Source organism: Buceros rhinoceros, unplaced genomic scaffold (assembly GCF_000710305.1).
Source record: "Buceros rhinoceros silvestris isolate BGI_N320 unplaced genomic scaffold, ASM71030v1 scaffold24885, whole genome shotgun sequence".
In the NCBI taxonomy this organism is placed as follows: Eukaryota; Metazoa; Chordata; class Aves; order Bucerotiformes; family Bucerotidae; genus Buceros; species Buceros rhinoceros.
In genome coordinates, this window is record NW_010414974.1 from 6,096 (window position 1) to 20,817 (window position 14,722).

A 14,722-nucleotide genomic window follows, 5' to 3' on the forward strand; every position below is an offset into this window, starting at 1 on the left:
CTTGCCACATGGCCTGTCCCTCTTTTTTCCCCCCTTTGCTCCTGTAACAAGTACAAGGCCAAATGGTATCCAGCCACCTGCCAGGAGCAGTAGTCCTTAGCTGCTTAGCAAGCACTGCAACAAGCCAGGCTGGTTTTTTCCCCTCTGTGATAGTGCTGAGAAGCCTGTGGAAGTGAGAAGTTGGATTCTTTCCTAGCCCTCTTGCATGTAGAGAGTCTGATGAGCTGGCTTGTAGGCCAGCAGAGGTGCTGGAAGAAGTCAATGCAGTTGAAGACTTGGAGAGTGAGAGCCCATCAGCTCAGTGAGGTTTAACAGCTGATTAGTGTGAGTAACAAGTCAGAGGTGGCAAAACCTAAAGGTATGGCCAAATGAGACACTCCAGACCAATCTGCCATATGGTTTGTCTGAACTTGTCTCTTCTGTGGCCAAGACCCAGTTAAGTGCCCTTTCACCTCTGCACTGAGCTTCTCCGTGTGGGAACTGTCACTGCTGCCCTACTTGTTCCTCTATGATTACTGGGGAAAGGGGGAGAAGGACTCATCTTGCTCTAAATGTTGCAAAGTGTGCAGTTTGGCACCTGAACATGGATGTCAAAGACTGCCACCAATGTAACGTGAGCTGGAGAGGTCCTGGGATTGCCCGGGCAGGGAGTCTCCCTGAGCCTGGGGCTGTTCTGTGCTTTTCTTCCCCTGCCTGCTTTTGTCTGCCCTGTGCATGGCTACAGGACAGGGCCTGCCGTAGCAGCATGCATGCCTCCAACCAAAACCCTGATCTCATCTGGAGCCCCCAGGCACTGCTTGTTAAAAGCTGTAACGGTGGCAGGCAGGCTACCAAGTGCTGATCCCAGCCTCCCGTGCCTCCCTCTTGGCTAACCGCGGGTAGGGTGATCCCCGTTTCCTCACATTTACAGGGAAGCCTGTGTTCTCCCTTCGAGGAGAAAACAGCTCTTGAGTAATGCAAGTAATGTTTCCTCTTATCAGGGCCAACCATGTGTTGGCAGGGCTTCCTCTGGCAGTCATAGTGTATGGCAGAATCCGACGCGAGCAAAGGGCCCAGAGAGCTCGTCTGTGGAATTCTCTAGAGCTGGGGTTTGTCCATTCTGTGCTGAGTGCCAGTGGCCAGTTAGATGAATTAAACTCCAGTAGCTAATGACTCTACAACAAGCTCCTGACTGGGGTGTCACCTTCCTGTTCAGTCCCCATGTAAATGAAATTTTCAGGAAGATCAGTTGCTCTCTGACCAAGGAAGTCACCTGGCTCTTGCAGTGGGATGTAAAGCTGTTGTGACAGCTGTCCTCTTCCCCTGGGTTCTCCAGAGCACCCTTGCGCAGGAGAAGGATACAGTGTCCTTCTAAATCTAAACCAAACAGGACTCTTCTGTGTACAAAGGGCCTTGGTCCACGCCGTGTTGGCCTTGTGTAATGCTCCTAAAGCAGCTCTGCGACCCGCATTAAGTATCTGTGAACCCCTCTAGAGACATAAATTGATTGGAAACCAGGCTTTATTAATTCTACTGCTCAAAAATGGTTTATTTTGCTACAGGGGAAAAGCTTTACTGCTGTTGCCCAAGCTCCATAGCACAAATCCGTGAGAGGAAGTTCTGTGCTTGTCCCTGGTACTTCTGTCTTGGTTCTCAAGCTAGACTGTCACCTCCAACCATTTCCTAGCTGGGGAGGAAACAACCTGGAGGTTAAAGCACGTCTCTGTGTGTGCGGGGAACCTTGTTGCTGAAGAGTCAGCCAGGCAAATGACCATCCCTTTAACCATTTGGAGAGAAGGAGCTTCAGATTGTCCCTTGGTGACTGAGTAACCATAAACTAGCTGAGCTGATAGTTTCTTTGCTCAGTTAATGTTGTGCAGCTCTGGGTGGTGGATCCTTGGCTTTCGTAAGTCTTCAACATTCTTGAGCTGCTCTCATCTTGAGGCTTTTTTATACAAATCTGACGCCTCCTTTTCACTGCTGAATTAAAATGAGATGGCTTTGTTTACCTGAGGCCTGTCTCCTGTGTTAGAGGAAAGGCAGGCATCCAGCCTGGGAACATCATTTACATCGGGGATTCCTGCAGCCAGACCACTGGTGCAGGGCCACTGCCTGTAGTGAAGTTCCAGGCACAAGAGATATTGGGAAAACAGGGCGAAGGTAGAAGGGGGTTGCATCTAAATGACCTTAAATACTCTGCTGCCTGTTTAAAAATAAGGTGGCGCTGGGGTTAAGCTTCTTTGTCTGAAGGGATACTGGCGTGGCCTCAAGTGTAATTCCTACATAGTGGAAGCAGGACTTAATGTTCTGCGTGCTGACTCCTGTCTGTTTATTCCCAGGGGATGAGCTGGAATACATTCGCCCCAATGTCTACCGGAATATCGCCCGCCAGTTGAACATCTCGCTGCACTCTGAGACAGTGGTGACGGATGCCTTCCTGGCAGTAGCTGCGCAAATTTTCACTGCAGGTACTGTGTCCCGACAGATATGCAGACAGGGCTGGGCAGAAAGGAAGAGGATGGAGCCACTTCTCTCAGAGAAGGCGTGTTTCTGGGATGGCCTGCAAGGTGAGGCCTGGTTTCTGAAAGGGCAGTTTGGCAGTGTGTCCTGCTTTAACGATTCAATGAGAGCTCCTCTGTGCTTTGTTGTTCTGGCAGGGAAACGCCCTGGATTATTATATCCCCCTGATATGTTATCACCCATTCTAGAAGGCTTCTCCTGCCCTTCCTCATTAGGAGGTGGTGTTACCTCATTGCACAAGGAAGTCACTCATTCCAAACTCCTTTGCTCACCATTGGCAACTGGAGAAGGTTCATTACATGGGAGTCTCCTTTGTTTCGAGCTCACACTGCTGATGCTAAGAGCCAGAACCATCTCATCACATGGCAGTTCCTCTCTTTCTGGCTTCCTTTCCCACAGGACAGCCAGAGGTGCAGTGGAGCCTGCTGCTTCTCCTTTCTCATACTCAGAGTCTTGGCCCTCAAGGCGAGCTATTCTGAATGAGCAGGTGCTTTGAGCTTTCTCACTGCTTAGATGTGAATGTTCTTCTTTTTGACTGGTCCCAGAGATGACTGTCAAAAACAAAGATATGTTCTGTGCAGTGTTCTGCCACTGAAACCTCAGCCTCCCCTGAAAAGAGTTCCTGCCTGTGACTGGGGATGCAGGCTGGGAGAATCAAGGGAAGAGAAAACTTTTAAATAGAGGTTTATGTCAGGAAATTCATGACATGTTTCCAGGCTTACTGCAATGTTTTGTTGTCTTTTCAGTGGAGGGGACAGTTAATGTTAGAGTCTGGAAACTAAAAAAGAAAAAAAAAGCGAGAGGTGGGGTTTGAAAAAAACAATCACAGCTACTTGGTAGCAACATCGTAGTGTGAAAGATCCAGTGACATTGACATGGGAAGTGTCACAGGAGGCAAGGAGACAGTGCTTATCATTATTTTGGCAGTAGGTGCTACCAGATAGAAATCCAAGTTTCTGTTGTATTTCCAAACAGATTTCCTCATTTGAAACCTTTTTATTTTCACAATGTTTCTTTATGCATATGGATTGCATGGGTACCACTGACCCCCTGGAGAAGCCCTGTGCTGACATCCTGGACTTCAGATCTGAAGTGTGTTGTGGTGGAGAGCAGAATCACCAAAGATGACAAAACAGATTGCTGAGAAGGGCCGCTCAAGCAGGTCTCCTGGCAAATTTACTCCCTGGATCAGGGAAATTGATGCTGTGTCATAGGAAATGGATGAAATTGGATTCTGTAACTGCAGCCCTCTGCATCCTTTCAGAGCATGTCTGGAATGCAGATTGCCTTTGCACTGGGCTGGCTTAGGAGGCCATATGGGCTCAGAAAGCAAGAGCTGGGCAAGTACGGCAGGAATGTCTGCGTGTGGCTGTATTCAAAGTGCAGGTGCCCTAGCTTGTCATTTAGTGCTGAGCTTTATTTGTGTCAAGGCTTGCAGAAAAATGAAGGTCAAGTTTGCAGGCCCAGGTATTTGCATTGCAGTAAGTAGGTTATCTTCTTAGATGACTATAGCTGACTATGTCAGAACTGGCCCATCTCCAAAACTGAAGTGACACAGAGAATTAAACCAGAGCTGTGTAAGGCTGCAGGTGGAGCAGACTCTGCATGCTGCTATGCTACACAAAGATGATGCTGGGGAGAAAGCCCTGCTGGCTTCAGGGAGTCCTGCTCTTGCCAACGTATATCGACAGATTCATTGAGAGTTGCATTTTTTTGGTGTTCTTCAACTTCTCAGCTCAGGAAAGTGTAGAAGCTTTAAAATGTCTTTGTTTAAAGTAAAGCTAGAAATTGTAATTCTTGTGTCTAAACTTGGGGTTTTCAGGGTAGTAAGAATGAGATCTGGACTCAGCCCTTTGAGGGTGGCCATGCTAGAGACTTTGGGAACACGGTAGAAGGTCAGGCTCAAGCTCCGTTGTTAGTGCTGCCCATCATCAGAGGATACCATGCTGCACAAATGCCTGGCAGTTGGTTGGCTGCACAGGGGGTGAATTTAAACCGTCTTGGTGCTCCGTATCTTTTTTCTTGTTTCTCATCTCTGCCTCAGAGCAACCAACAGGATAACCTGTTAGCATGAGGCTGGGTTTATGTATTCAGTTGCTTTTAATCAATTCATTATTGTAATTTCTCTTGATAAAAGGCTGCTGAGTGTCAGAGGGGGAGGATTTTGTTAATTTTTTTGTCATTCCTGGATCCCAACTGCAGACTCAAGCCTCAGCATTTAATGCTAAATCCAGCAAATCAAAGTCAGCTGTGGCAGCCAGACATTCATTCCTAATTTTTTTTCATAGTTCAGAGGAAAGAAGCTCTTGCTGAGCAAAGGAAACCACAGACTCAAGAGCAGTTTTCATTGCCAATGGATAAAGCATTTCAGCCTGTTTTTTACGGTCCAGTTTATTAAGAAAACAGCTGCAGTCTAACAAAGCAATGCCTAGACAGTCTGGGGAGGCCCATTAGTCACTCACAATGCCTTTCCAGCCGTGGAGTGGGGGATTTTGACCCTGTCTTGCTGGAGAGGTTTTCTCCTTAATCTTCTGCATGGCCTTCCACACTCTGATCTGGTTTTGAGTCTTCAAACTGCAGCTCTGCCTGTACTCCCTTCCTTGTTTCCACACGATCTACAAGTCTTGACTAAGCACAAGCACTAGATGGACCTGTCAAGGAGGCAAGACTGAAGAAATCTGACATTCTTGTTGGTCCCACTGCGTGGGTACCTTGTGCCGTATTCCACTTGAGAACATTGTCTGTTCCAGTTATCAGGCCTGGCTTTCCTCTGGTGTAGCAAGGACAGCTTGCATCCCAGTTACAGCAAGATTAACAGCTGAGAATATAGGCAGAAAGTGAGCAGATCATGAGCGTGATAAGGCTCAAGCTGTATTTTGCTTCACTGTTTCCATACAACGTATTAGTTATTTGGGATGAGGAGAGCCTATCTGTGTGGCAACTGGCACCTCAGAGCTCTGACCTGCTTTGGATGTTGAAGGATCTGCAACAGCATCACCTCCGTAATAATACCACTGATTCTGGTGTGTGGTCTAAAGTGGCTCTGCAGCCAGCAGGGGTCTTTCCGCTGACTTTAACAGGCTTTGGATTGGGGTCTGGCTGAGCTGGCATTTGCATTAGTGGTTTAAACGAATGTGAGAAGGAAGGGGTCACTTGGAGAAACAGAAGTAGAAAACAGAGATGCAATTTCCTTTCCTAAAGAAAACTGTTTCCTCCAGTTGGTGAGAGCTGATAGGTGTGAGGGCTCTCTAAAAGCTTTCATCCTGGTTTTGGTTTGGGTGCTTGTCAGTTTTTAATCAAGAGTGTTTGGGCTGAAGTGATCCCTGTACCACAGGAATGTATGGTTAATGGGTTCTTAGGAGAAAATATTTTGCCCTGCAGGAGCAAATGCTGTTAGAAATGCATTCCACTGCTTCCTCATCGCTTAGGTCTTATGAGTTGAACTTCCTGCCTTGTGCACATCCTTCTTGGTTTCTTTTTTTCCACCAAAGGAAAGTATATTTTGTCTGGTTGTATTCTCCCACCTGTTGAAAAGTAGCACTTGATCCTGTTTTTCTTGGGTCTGATTTGCAAGTTGGGCTTTGATGCTCGGTGGAGGAGCAGGAAGTTTATTTGAGGAACCTTGGATAGTGTGGTGCTCTGAGACTCTACACAGTTGTGTCTTGTGACTTCTTGAGCTCTCCTCTGGGGCGGACAAGCTGATATGCAGCAGGAACACTTCCAGGGGTGGTCCTCTCCTGCAAATTCATTTTCCCTGGGCTTTCCAGTGTTTACATACCTTTAGCTCTATGACTGGCCTTGAGTCTGCAGCTTTTATTTCTTATTTTTTTTAAATGCTTTCTCAGCAGCTTTTTACTTTTTTCCATGTCCTTGTGTTCAATCTTTGTGAGCAGAAGTTTCAGAGCTTTCTCTCTTTGGATCATCCTTTCTGGACCAGTTTTCTATTCCCTCTTGTTCTTAGCTACCGAGCATGCTAGTTTGCACAGTGGGAAACTGCGAATAGGTTGTCTCACTTGGTGATGAGTGTATGTCTTGCCCAGTCTGGATAGCAGCCAGATCTTTGGAGGAATTTGGAGCAAGGCATTGTGTCTTCTCTGCTCATGTGTACTGGCTAGATGCAAATCCAGCTTATACCGAAGGATGTATCAATCTAGGGTCACCCTGGCCTGGAGGGAAGGGAGGGAGGGGCAGAGAGCAGAAGCAATTCCTTCCCAGTAGATTGTGCTTCTCCAGCCCTGACAAGGGAGCCCTTGGGAGAGAAAAGTTAATGGAGCTGGTTTTGTGGAAAGGTGCAGATGGGGGCTCCTGTGGCATGTTCCACTGTTTTGCCCTGCCTGGGGCTGGGTGGCTGCTGGAGCCCTCCTGAGGCAGAGGGACTGGCCACAAGCGTGACCCAGATTTGGCCTAGAGCAGCTGTTGCAGGTGTCTGCTCTTCCCCGACTTTGGTGCTCCCCAACAACATCTTGTATGAACAAAAGCGTAAGCTGTGTCCTGCTGTCTCAGCTATCTGTCTCCATCTTCTGCCTCTAGCATTGGCAAGAGGAGCTTCCATGCTGAGAAATCGGGAGGGTATTTCCTCTTCTTTCACTCCTGCAGTCCAGCTCTCCCAGTAACAGGAAAAGCAGACTGAAAGGTTTGATCCTTACAGGCATGCTCCATAAAGAGGAGGATAATGGGAAGTGACGGCTGAGCCCTTCACATCCATTCATTACCACAATAAGCATAGGCCAACTGCTTGCCTTCTCTCTGCTGTCCTTGTGAAAGGGACACTCTGTCTGGGTGGTGGGAAGCATTCACCTCGCTGCAGCAAGCACCACTATGTAGCAACCTTGGACAGGAATCCAGAGCTGAAGGACTTTCTGCCTTCCCTGGGAGGAGATCCCTGGACTGACACTTCGGTAGAGCAAACTGCTTTCTTATGTGTTAGGGTCCTGTTGAGCCTTGATCCTTCATAGGTTGTGGATACACTTTTCTTCTATTGGGAAGAGAAACTTGGGTTTAATACAAAGTTAATCAAGACTGCAGCTGTCTTTCTCTACTAGGGTGGCTTCAGTCACCTGTCAGTCTTAGTTACTGCCATGTAAATGTCTCAAAGCTAATGGACGTGCCTCAGATACTTAAAAGTGCTGTCAGTAAAAGCTTGGGAATAAACCAGTGAACTCTTCCCTGGGATTTTGGGTAACTTTGGTTTATGTAACTCAAGGTGCAAGGAGCCACACTTCTGCAGGGATGGAGAGCTGTAAAGACTGACTTACACTAAAGCTGAGTATAAGCCAGCTGAGGCTCTGGTCCGGGAGATTGTCGTCAGCAAGAGGTAACTCCTTAAAGCTTCTTTCACTGGGTGGGAATGGATTGAGGTGCAACAGGACAGCCTCTTTCTTGCCAGGAGAAGCCCTGTGTCTAGTATTTTCTGATGTGGTTTCATAGCTCTTCCTGGCTTGTTCTGCTGTCACGGTGACATGCAAGGTGAGAAAGACCAATAGTGTGAATACCACATAGGCAGTGAACTTCTCGAGTGACAGCTCTGGGGAAGGGACGCTGCAGGGCCTACTGAGAAAATAAAATCTGAATAACAGCCAATTTAACTATTAATAACTTCCTCTAATCTTGGAAACAGTGCTGGTGAAGGATGGAATATCACAGGAGACTCTGAGCTACTGCTTTTACTGTTGCTACAGAGCAATAGAGATTTTGATCTTACATCATTCATGAGTGAAAAATAGCTTTGTTTTTGTAACACTGAATGGATTTTCCTCAGTCTAACAAGCCATTTCTATGGTTGACATTTGAACCATTTCTCTAAAGTTTAGTACTTCTTTCATGAAAAAAAAAAAGCAGTTCCTGAAAGTGTGAGTGTCTCTTTGGATGCACTAAGTGGAAGAATTGTGGAAATGCTCTGAAACCTGCATGTGTGGTAAAGGAGTGTGGGGAGCTCTGCTGCAGTGTGAACAGGTGTGAGGAGACTGAAGCTTCATCCCAAAGAGTTGAGTCAGGGTGCCTGGGTATCTGGGAGTGTGATGGAGAGAGGGAGACTCTTCATTTCACTTAAATTTTACTGAAGAGTTTGCTCTCATAGCTGATAGATTCCTGAACACCTTTAGTTTTCTGATTGTGTGTTTAACCCCTTTTAGTCCTTAGATCTAGTGACTAAACTAATCTTTCGTTCCTCTCACCTTCTTGTTGAGAGAATGATTTTGTGTGGTTTTTAAACACTGAAATTTCACCTGGCTTCTGGCTACATTTGGGAAAGACCTTGGACAGGTTTCATAGAGAAATAACACTGTAAAATACTTCACAGTATGCTCGTGAAATACCGCTGTTCCAGTAAGAGGGTGAAATCGACTTCCTAGTGGATCCGGAGAAAATACATGTGCCATTGTGCTGTGGTGATTCCACATGGGTGCAGAAGGGTTGCGTTTCCAGGTCACTGATCCTGATAAAAGCACTGCTGGTTGCAGTGTTTAAGCATGGAGAATTTATGCCCAGTGGTGTTGGTTGGTGAAGTGCAGGGGGAACCCAGGGAGGTTGATTGGTACCCAGAACTGAGCTCAAGCACTTATCGCTAGCACTAACAGGAAGATGACTGCTGCTGAGACAACTTCCATGGGGCATTCACTGCTGACAGATCAGCCTAGCAGGAAGGCTGTTTTCTGGGAGATTAGATAACTGAGTGACGCTCTGCTGCTGCACTGCCTTTGGTCAGATAGGATATGCAATGTTAAGTATTGAAGGCAGAGTGGCAAAACTCTTGAAGCTACCTGGTTTTCACTTGAGACTGAGGCATACTCCTACATTAAGGAGGACGCCAACCCTCTTGCCCCTGTAGCTTTGCCTCCTTTTTTTGCTCTTGTGTCATGATAGAAATAACTGAAGATTCTTATCTTGTGTGCTTTGTGTGTCACATTGGAACAGTCTCCTCTGATCTAGAGAAAACAGGAATGTTTTGTATTAAGAGTGTTTTAGAGTTGTGCTGGTGACAAAAAACCCAGGTTGCTCAAATTTTTTTAATTCATTTGCCTCCTGTGTAGCACATGGCTGGGAGTGCCAAGAGTATGGCTGAGTTAATGGAAATATAAACCATGGTGGTGCACATCTTTCCTATTTTGATGATGCCTTTGGGCTGCTTCCTCCAAAGCTGTGCACCCATTGCTGAGGGGTGTCAAAGCATGCCCGGGGCAGATCACTTAATTCTGCTTCTCCAGGTGGAGCATTTCCTCCAATCCTGGTCCTCCAGTATTTGTTTTCCCCCGTGGTGGAGAGCATGCAGGATTGCAGCTGCACCTGAACACACAGCTGCACACATGCAGTAACAAAGGAGAGTTGTTTCCTTGGGTTTATCAAGACTGAGCTATGCATGCATGTGTAAATCTGAATGACCTTTCTTCTTTTCATAGGCATAACGTGGGGCAAGGTGGTATCTCTCTATGCAGTGGCAGCTGGTCTGGCGGTGGACTGTGTGCGGCATGCACAGCCAGCCATGGTTCACACCATCGTAGACTGCCTGGGAGAGTTTGTCCGCAAGACCTTGGTGATGTGGCTGAAAAGGAGAGGAGGCTGGGTAAGAGATGCTATCTGATTAAGCTTGCTTCTACACATGCAGTCGAGAAAATAACCCAGTTAATGAAAGTGAGAGTGCTTCCACTGCAGCTTTATGCAGAAAAACATTGAATGAGATTCTCTTCCACAGCTCTGTGGCCACTGTCCCAGTTACACCTGTGTTAGACTCCATACAGCTCTGCTACTGCCTCATGGTCCCATCCTCGACAACATCAGCTATTCTGGTTCCCAGCTTCCTGCGTGGCTGTGCCAGACTGATTCAATCCTGACCCACCAGAGTCTCTTCTGTTCCTGACCTGAACATTCCGGAGTTGCCAGCCAGTCACAGCAGGAGATTGTAAATAGGGGTCATTCTCTTGGGCAGCTGTTTCTTGAAACTGAAAAAAACGAGGCCTGCCAACTTAATTCCCCTTTCACCTGTTCCACAACTCCCCAGATCAAAACTTAGTATGTTAATGTGACTCACCTCCACAAGGAATTTTAGAGGGCTGTTAAAACCTTGTAGTTTGTGCCATTCCCTGACCTGATGCTGATGAAACTCCAGGAATAATTTCTTCTGATGTCACTCAAATTGTAGTGCATGTATGCTGTGAAGAGAACCCAGAGTGGGAGGGCTTGTGGCTCTGTCACTGGCCTGCTCTCAGACTATGCGTAAAGGCATGATGCTGTGCTGCCTTGGAGTGTGGCTTCACATCACATGGCTTTAAGCTTCTGATTTTTTTTTTTTTGTTTTCTCTATACACAACAGGAAATACAATGTTCTTGTGGAGGGTGGTTCAGAGTAAGAGCTTTACTTTGGTGCTGTGGAATAGCCAGCCCCTTTCTTGTGACCTGCCCAGGAGACTGAGATGACTGGTTGGCTATGTTAGTGGTTGGCAGCTGGATGATATATGTATATGCTGGGGTCTCTGTGCCTTTCTGGCAGCACTGTAGACACTCTTTGGAGAAATACAGCCAAAAGCAGTTTGGTGTACTGCCTGGCAAATGCTGCCTGAAGCTAAATATTGCTGTATGACACCACTGAGCTCATAGGACGTCTTGTTCGCAAGACATGCACTCTTTTCAGACTGAGCCACACCAGCAAATTCCCTCCTTTCCAAGAGGATATTTATTCCTGAGCCGTCAAGAAACAGTCATGCTCCACACCCAGCACCGACCTGGAGAAAGGGGATGCCTTCTTCCAAACTGAGCATAGTTCCTCTGTGCTGAGACTTCCCAAGACTGCCTGTAGCTTATTAGCATCTTATTTTAATTTTTGTATTACATTCTTAGAGTTCAAAACAGGGTGCTTTGATAGTTCCAGATGAATATATTTGGAAAGTTTGTTGTGTAGTAAACAAGCTGCAAAACACATCCCCAGACCAGAAGTGGTCATTTGCAGCTGAGGAGATAAGACCTGTCCACAGTTAGCTCCTTCCGCCACTCATGCCCCTTTAGATGGCCAGCCCATTTCTATTGGAGTTGCTGAACCTATGCTGCTTGCCCTTGGGATCTGGCCCTAAGAAAGGGAAGAAAATCTCATTGCTCCGGACTGAACAAAGTGACTGTAAAAGCTGCTGGATTGTGCTGACTCTAGCCTGTCTCCAGTACCCTTATAAGCAATTCTGGGGTGCAATAAGGAATTATTTTCCTTCTAGAAATGAGTGGTTCCTCCAGCCTGGGGAAAGGCTGCTAATCCTCTTGCCATCCTGTGCTATGCTTCCCTGAATGTTCTTCCTCTTGATCTAGGCACTTCAGTGTGAAATTTCCCAGCCTTGTTCACAAATGGGCCAGATGAAAGGGCTCGGTAGTGAGGACCATTTCATCTGCTTCCTGATCTAGTGGGTTGTTAGTTTGTCTTGGTATAGTCCTTGTTTCACCTGTGCATATGGCCCCTGTCTCTTTCTCACTGGCTCAGGTTGCCAAGAGGGATGACTGTGCTCCAACAATTTTCAGAAAAGCCGCTTTAGAGACCTTGAAAAGGCCAAAAAGGCATTTGAAAGCTTCCACTCAGCAGTAACTTCCCATTCCCCTGCTTCCACATGGTGGAGAAAGACTCACCTCGCCAAAGCCAAACCAAACATCTTAGGAGAAGGAAGAAATGTCTAACCCTTGGAGGCATCATCTCTCCCCGGGGAGAGTTTGCAGCCTCAGTAGTGGCTTTACTGTGGAATAGAAAGAATTTTTATTTATTTATTTAGCAGCTTTTACATACATTTGCTACAGAGAAGAGCATCCAACTTGAAACCGATTGAATAATTAAGAGGTGAAGATCAAACTGCCATTACAACAGTTTATCACTGCCTTACAAGACTCAAAGACCTTTTTTAAGCAGCTTTTAGTTTTCAATTCTAGTGTCTTATCAGGTATGCTCTGTTTGGATAACAATAGCTAAGGCAATTGTTAAACAGCTGAGCAATTTTGTTTATCTAAGCAAGCACCATATATATTTGTAAATGCTTCTGACTGCAGCTCCTCTTGATTAGCTGCAAGGAGGTCATTGCCATCGGTAGGGCATAGTACAACTTTAAAGAATTTATACTTTGTCATCTGGAAGTTAACTCTCTGCAGCTACAATCAATCCAGTGTGCATATCTGGGCCTTGTACTAGTTCACATGAGATACTAAAGCCTGTCAGAACTTAAGTTTCTTACGGATCAGCTACCCTAACATCTGCATACATCTTCAGACAGGTACCTGCATGTCACAACTTCTCTTGACCAAAGACAGCTTGACACAACTGTGTTTTAAGCATGACACTGTGCTGGTCTCTAAAATTGGACAGGCTGAATCAGTTCAGACATTTTTCACATGCTAATAGGGTGAATTGCTGAAAGCCTTCAGGTAGACCCATTTTACTTTCTTCTACAATACAGATAAAGTACCTATAACCGCTACACTGCAGCATGTTTTGTTATGTGCTACCTTGTCTGCTTGTTATGTTTGCTTATGCTTTTGTAGCTATAGGCAGCAGTAATTGCACACCTTTGTGCACAACCTCAGGAGGACCCCACGTGCTGATTCAGCTTCCTCCTAGAAGGCTGTTGAGGTTGCTGCCAACAGACCCTTGGTCTGTAGATGATAGTGGAAACAGTTAATGTGGCTATACTCACTAACTGAACACGGAGATTTGCCTTTTCAGTCCCCCTTTTGTTTTCTTCTAATTATTACCAAGGTTGGTCAGGTGAGGCTCACCTGACCTGTGCAGGTGGAAATACTGGACAAGATTATTGGAGTATTCAGCAGCTGTTGTACAGGAGGAACATCTCAGGGTTGAGAGTCTGACTTCCCTCTGCTTGGTCAATGAAAGGCTTGTGTCAGAAGGCAAACTTGGAAGCTGACTTGGACCTCTGAGCTAAGCTCATAAAGAGAAAGCTTTGGGGGCTGTTGAATATTTCACCTCCTTGTGATCCAGTTCTTGTTCACACTTGCCACCCAAACGCTGTTTATGAAAATCACATCAAGTTGATGCGCTAACAGTAGACCCTCTGTTACTGAACTACAGTCCCTATCTCCTTGTGCTAGGCTGAAGTTTAACCACAAACTTAATTATATCGCTAGCAGAACTTTCATTTGTTTCACCCACCGTAAGATGCAACTTTCTATCTACCTCTGTCCTCACTTTACCCTTCAGATATTTTCCACCATCTCCTCCCAATGCCAGCAGAGATCCCGTCTTCATGAATTTGCTGTATTGTTGTTATTTTTTATTCATTGCAGGCCAGCTTCTATTCTTGTTAATACTTGAAACCAGCTGCCCAAGCAATCTCTAAATCTGGCCCACATGTCTGGGAAGCATCTCTGCAAGCATATGTATTTTTCACAAACAAAGCTTGCATTGCTTTAGATTTAAATTAGGGGTTGGCTTGCTTGAATGAATTCCAAACAAAACATTAAGGCAAGTGAAAAAGTGCAAGCAACTTGAGTTGATTTTAAACAGCGTAACCTCTGGGAAGCATCTTGCTTTACAGAAAAGGGTGAAAATGCTGATATTGCCAAGGCTTCCTAGCTCTTTTCAAAAGAGCAAGAAAATGTCTTTTATTTAGCTATTCAAAATGGTAAATGCTTGAAAATCTTCCTGTAGCATTTCTTTCCCCAGGGGTGGCTGAAAAGGGGAATACTTCACCTTGTTGATGCAGAATGAAGAAAATGTATTTTGCAGAGCTCTTGAGCCATTTAATTTAATAAGATGTAATAATTTGCAGTGTGGGGAAGTGTCAGAGCATGCATTTGTGACTGTTGACAGTGTGGGGAAAATGGTGCTGTAGCAGTGGCAGTGCAGTGCTGCAGGTTGTGGGTCTGGGAGAGTCTGCAGCGGTGGCTGATGTGGTTCTGGGCATCTCCCTCTGATGATCTCTGTTACCTCCTCATTAGGCAGACATCACAAAATGTGTGGTGAATACTGACCCCAGCCTTCGCTCCCACTGGCTCGTGGCTGCTGTTTGCGGCTTTGGTCACTTCCTCAAGACTGTTTTCTTCGTACTGCTGCCTGAGAGATGAATCTGAGTCGCCAAATGCAGCCCACCCCTGCCCCATCTCCTCCCCACTCCAGAATAAGTGGCATTGTCAGTCTCTGAAGAGGAGGAAGAGAAGAACCAGGACAAACAACATATTCATTCTCCTTTCCCTTCAGCTGGGAGCAGATGATCAACCACAATCTCCTTTTTTTTTTTTTTTTTTTTTTTTC

General features: G+C 46.0%; 1 protein-coding gene across 1 annotated transcript in view; it reads left to right on the forward strand.

The window, feature by feature from the left end:
* Positions 1–14,535, forward strand: part of BOK (BCL2-related ovarian killer) — a 16,318-nt gene extending 1,783 nt beyond the window's left edge. The window contains exons 2-4 of the mRNA XM_010137279.1: positions 2,319–2,447; positions 9,894–10,057; positions 14,410–14,535. Coding sequence (XP_010135581.1) covers positions 2,319–2,447; positions 9,894–10,057; positions 14,410–14,535 — 419 coding nt within the window. The remainder of the gene's footprint in view (positions 1–2,318; positions 2,448–9,893; positions 10,058–14,409) is intronic.
* The last annotated feature ends 187 nt before the right edge of the window (positions 14,536–14,722 follow it).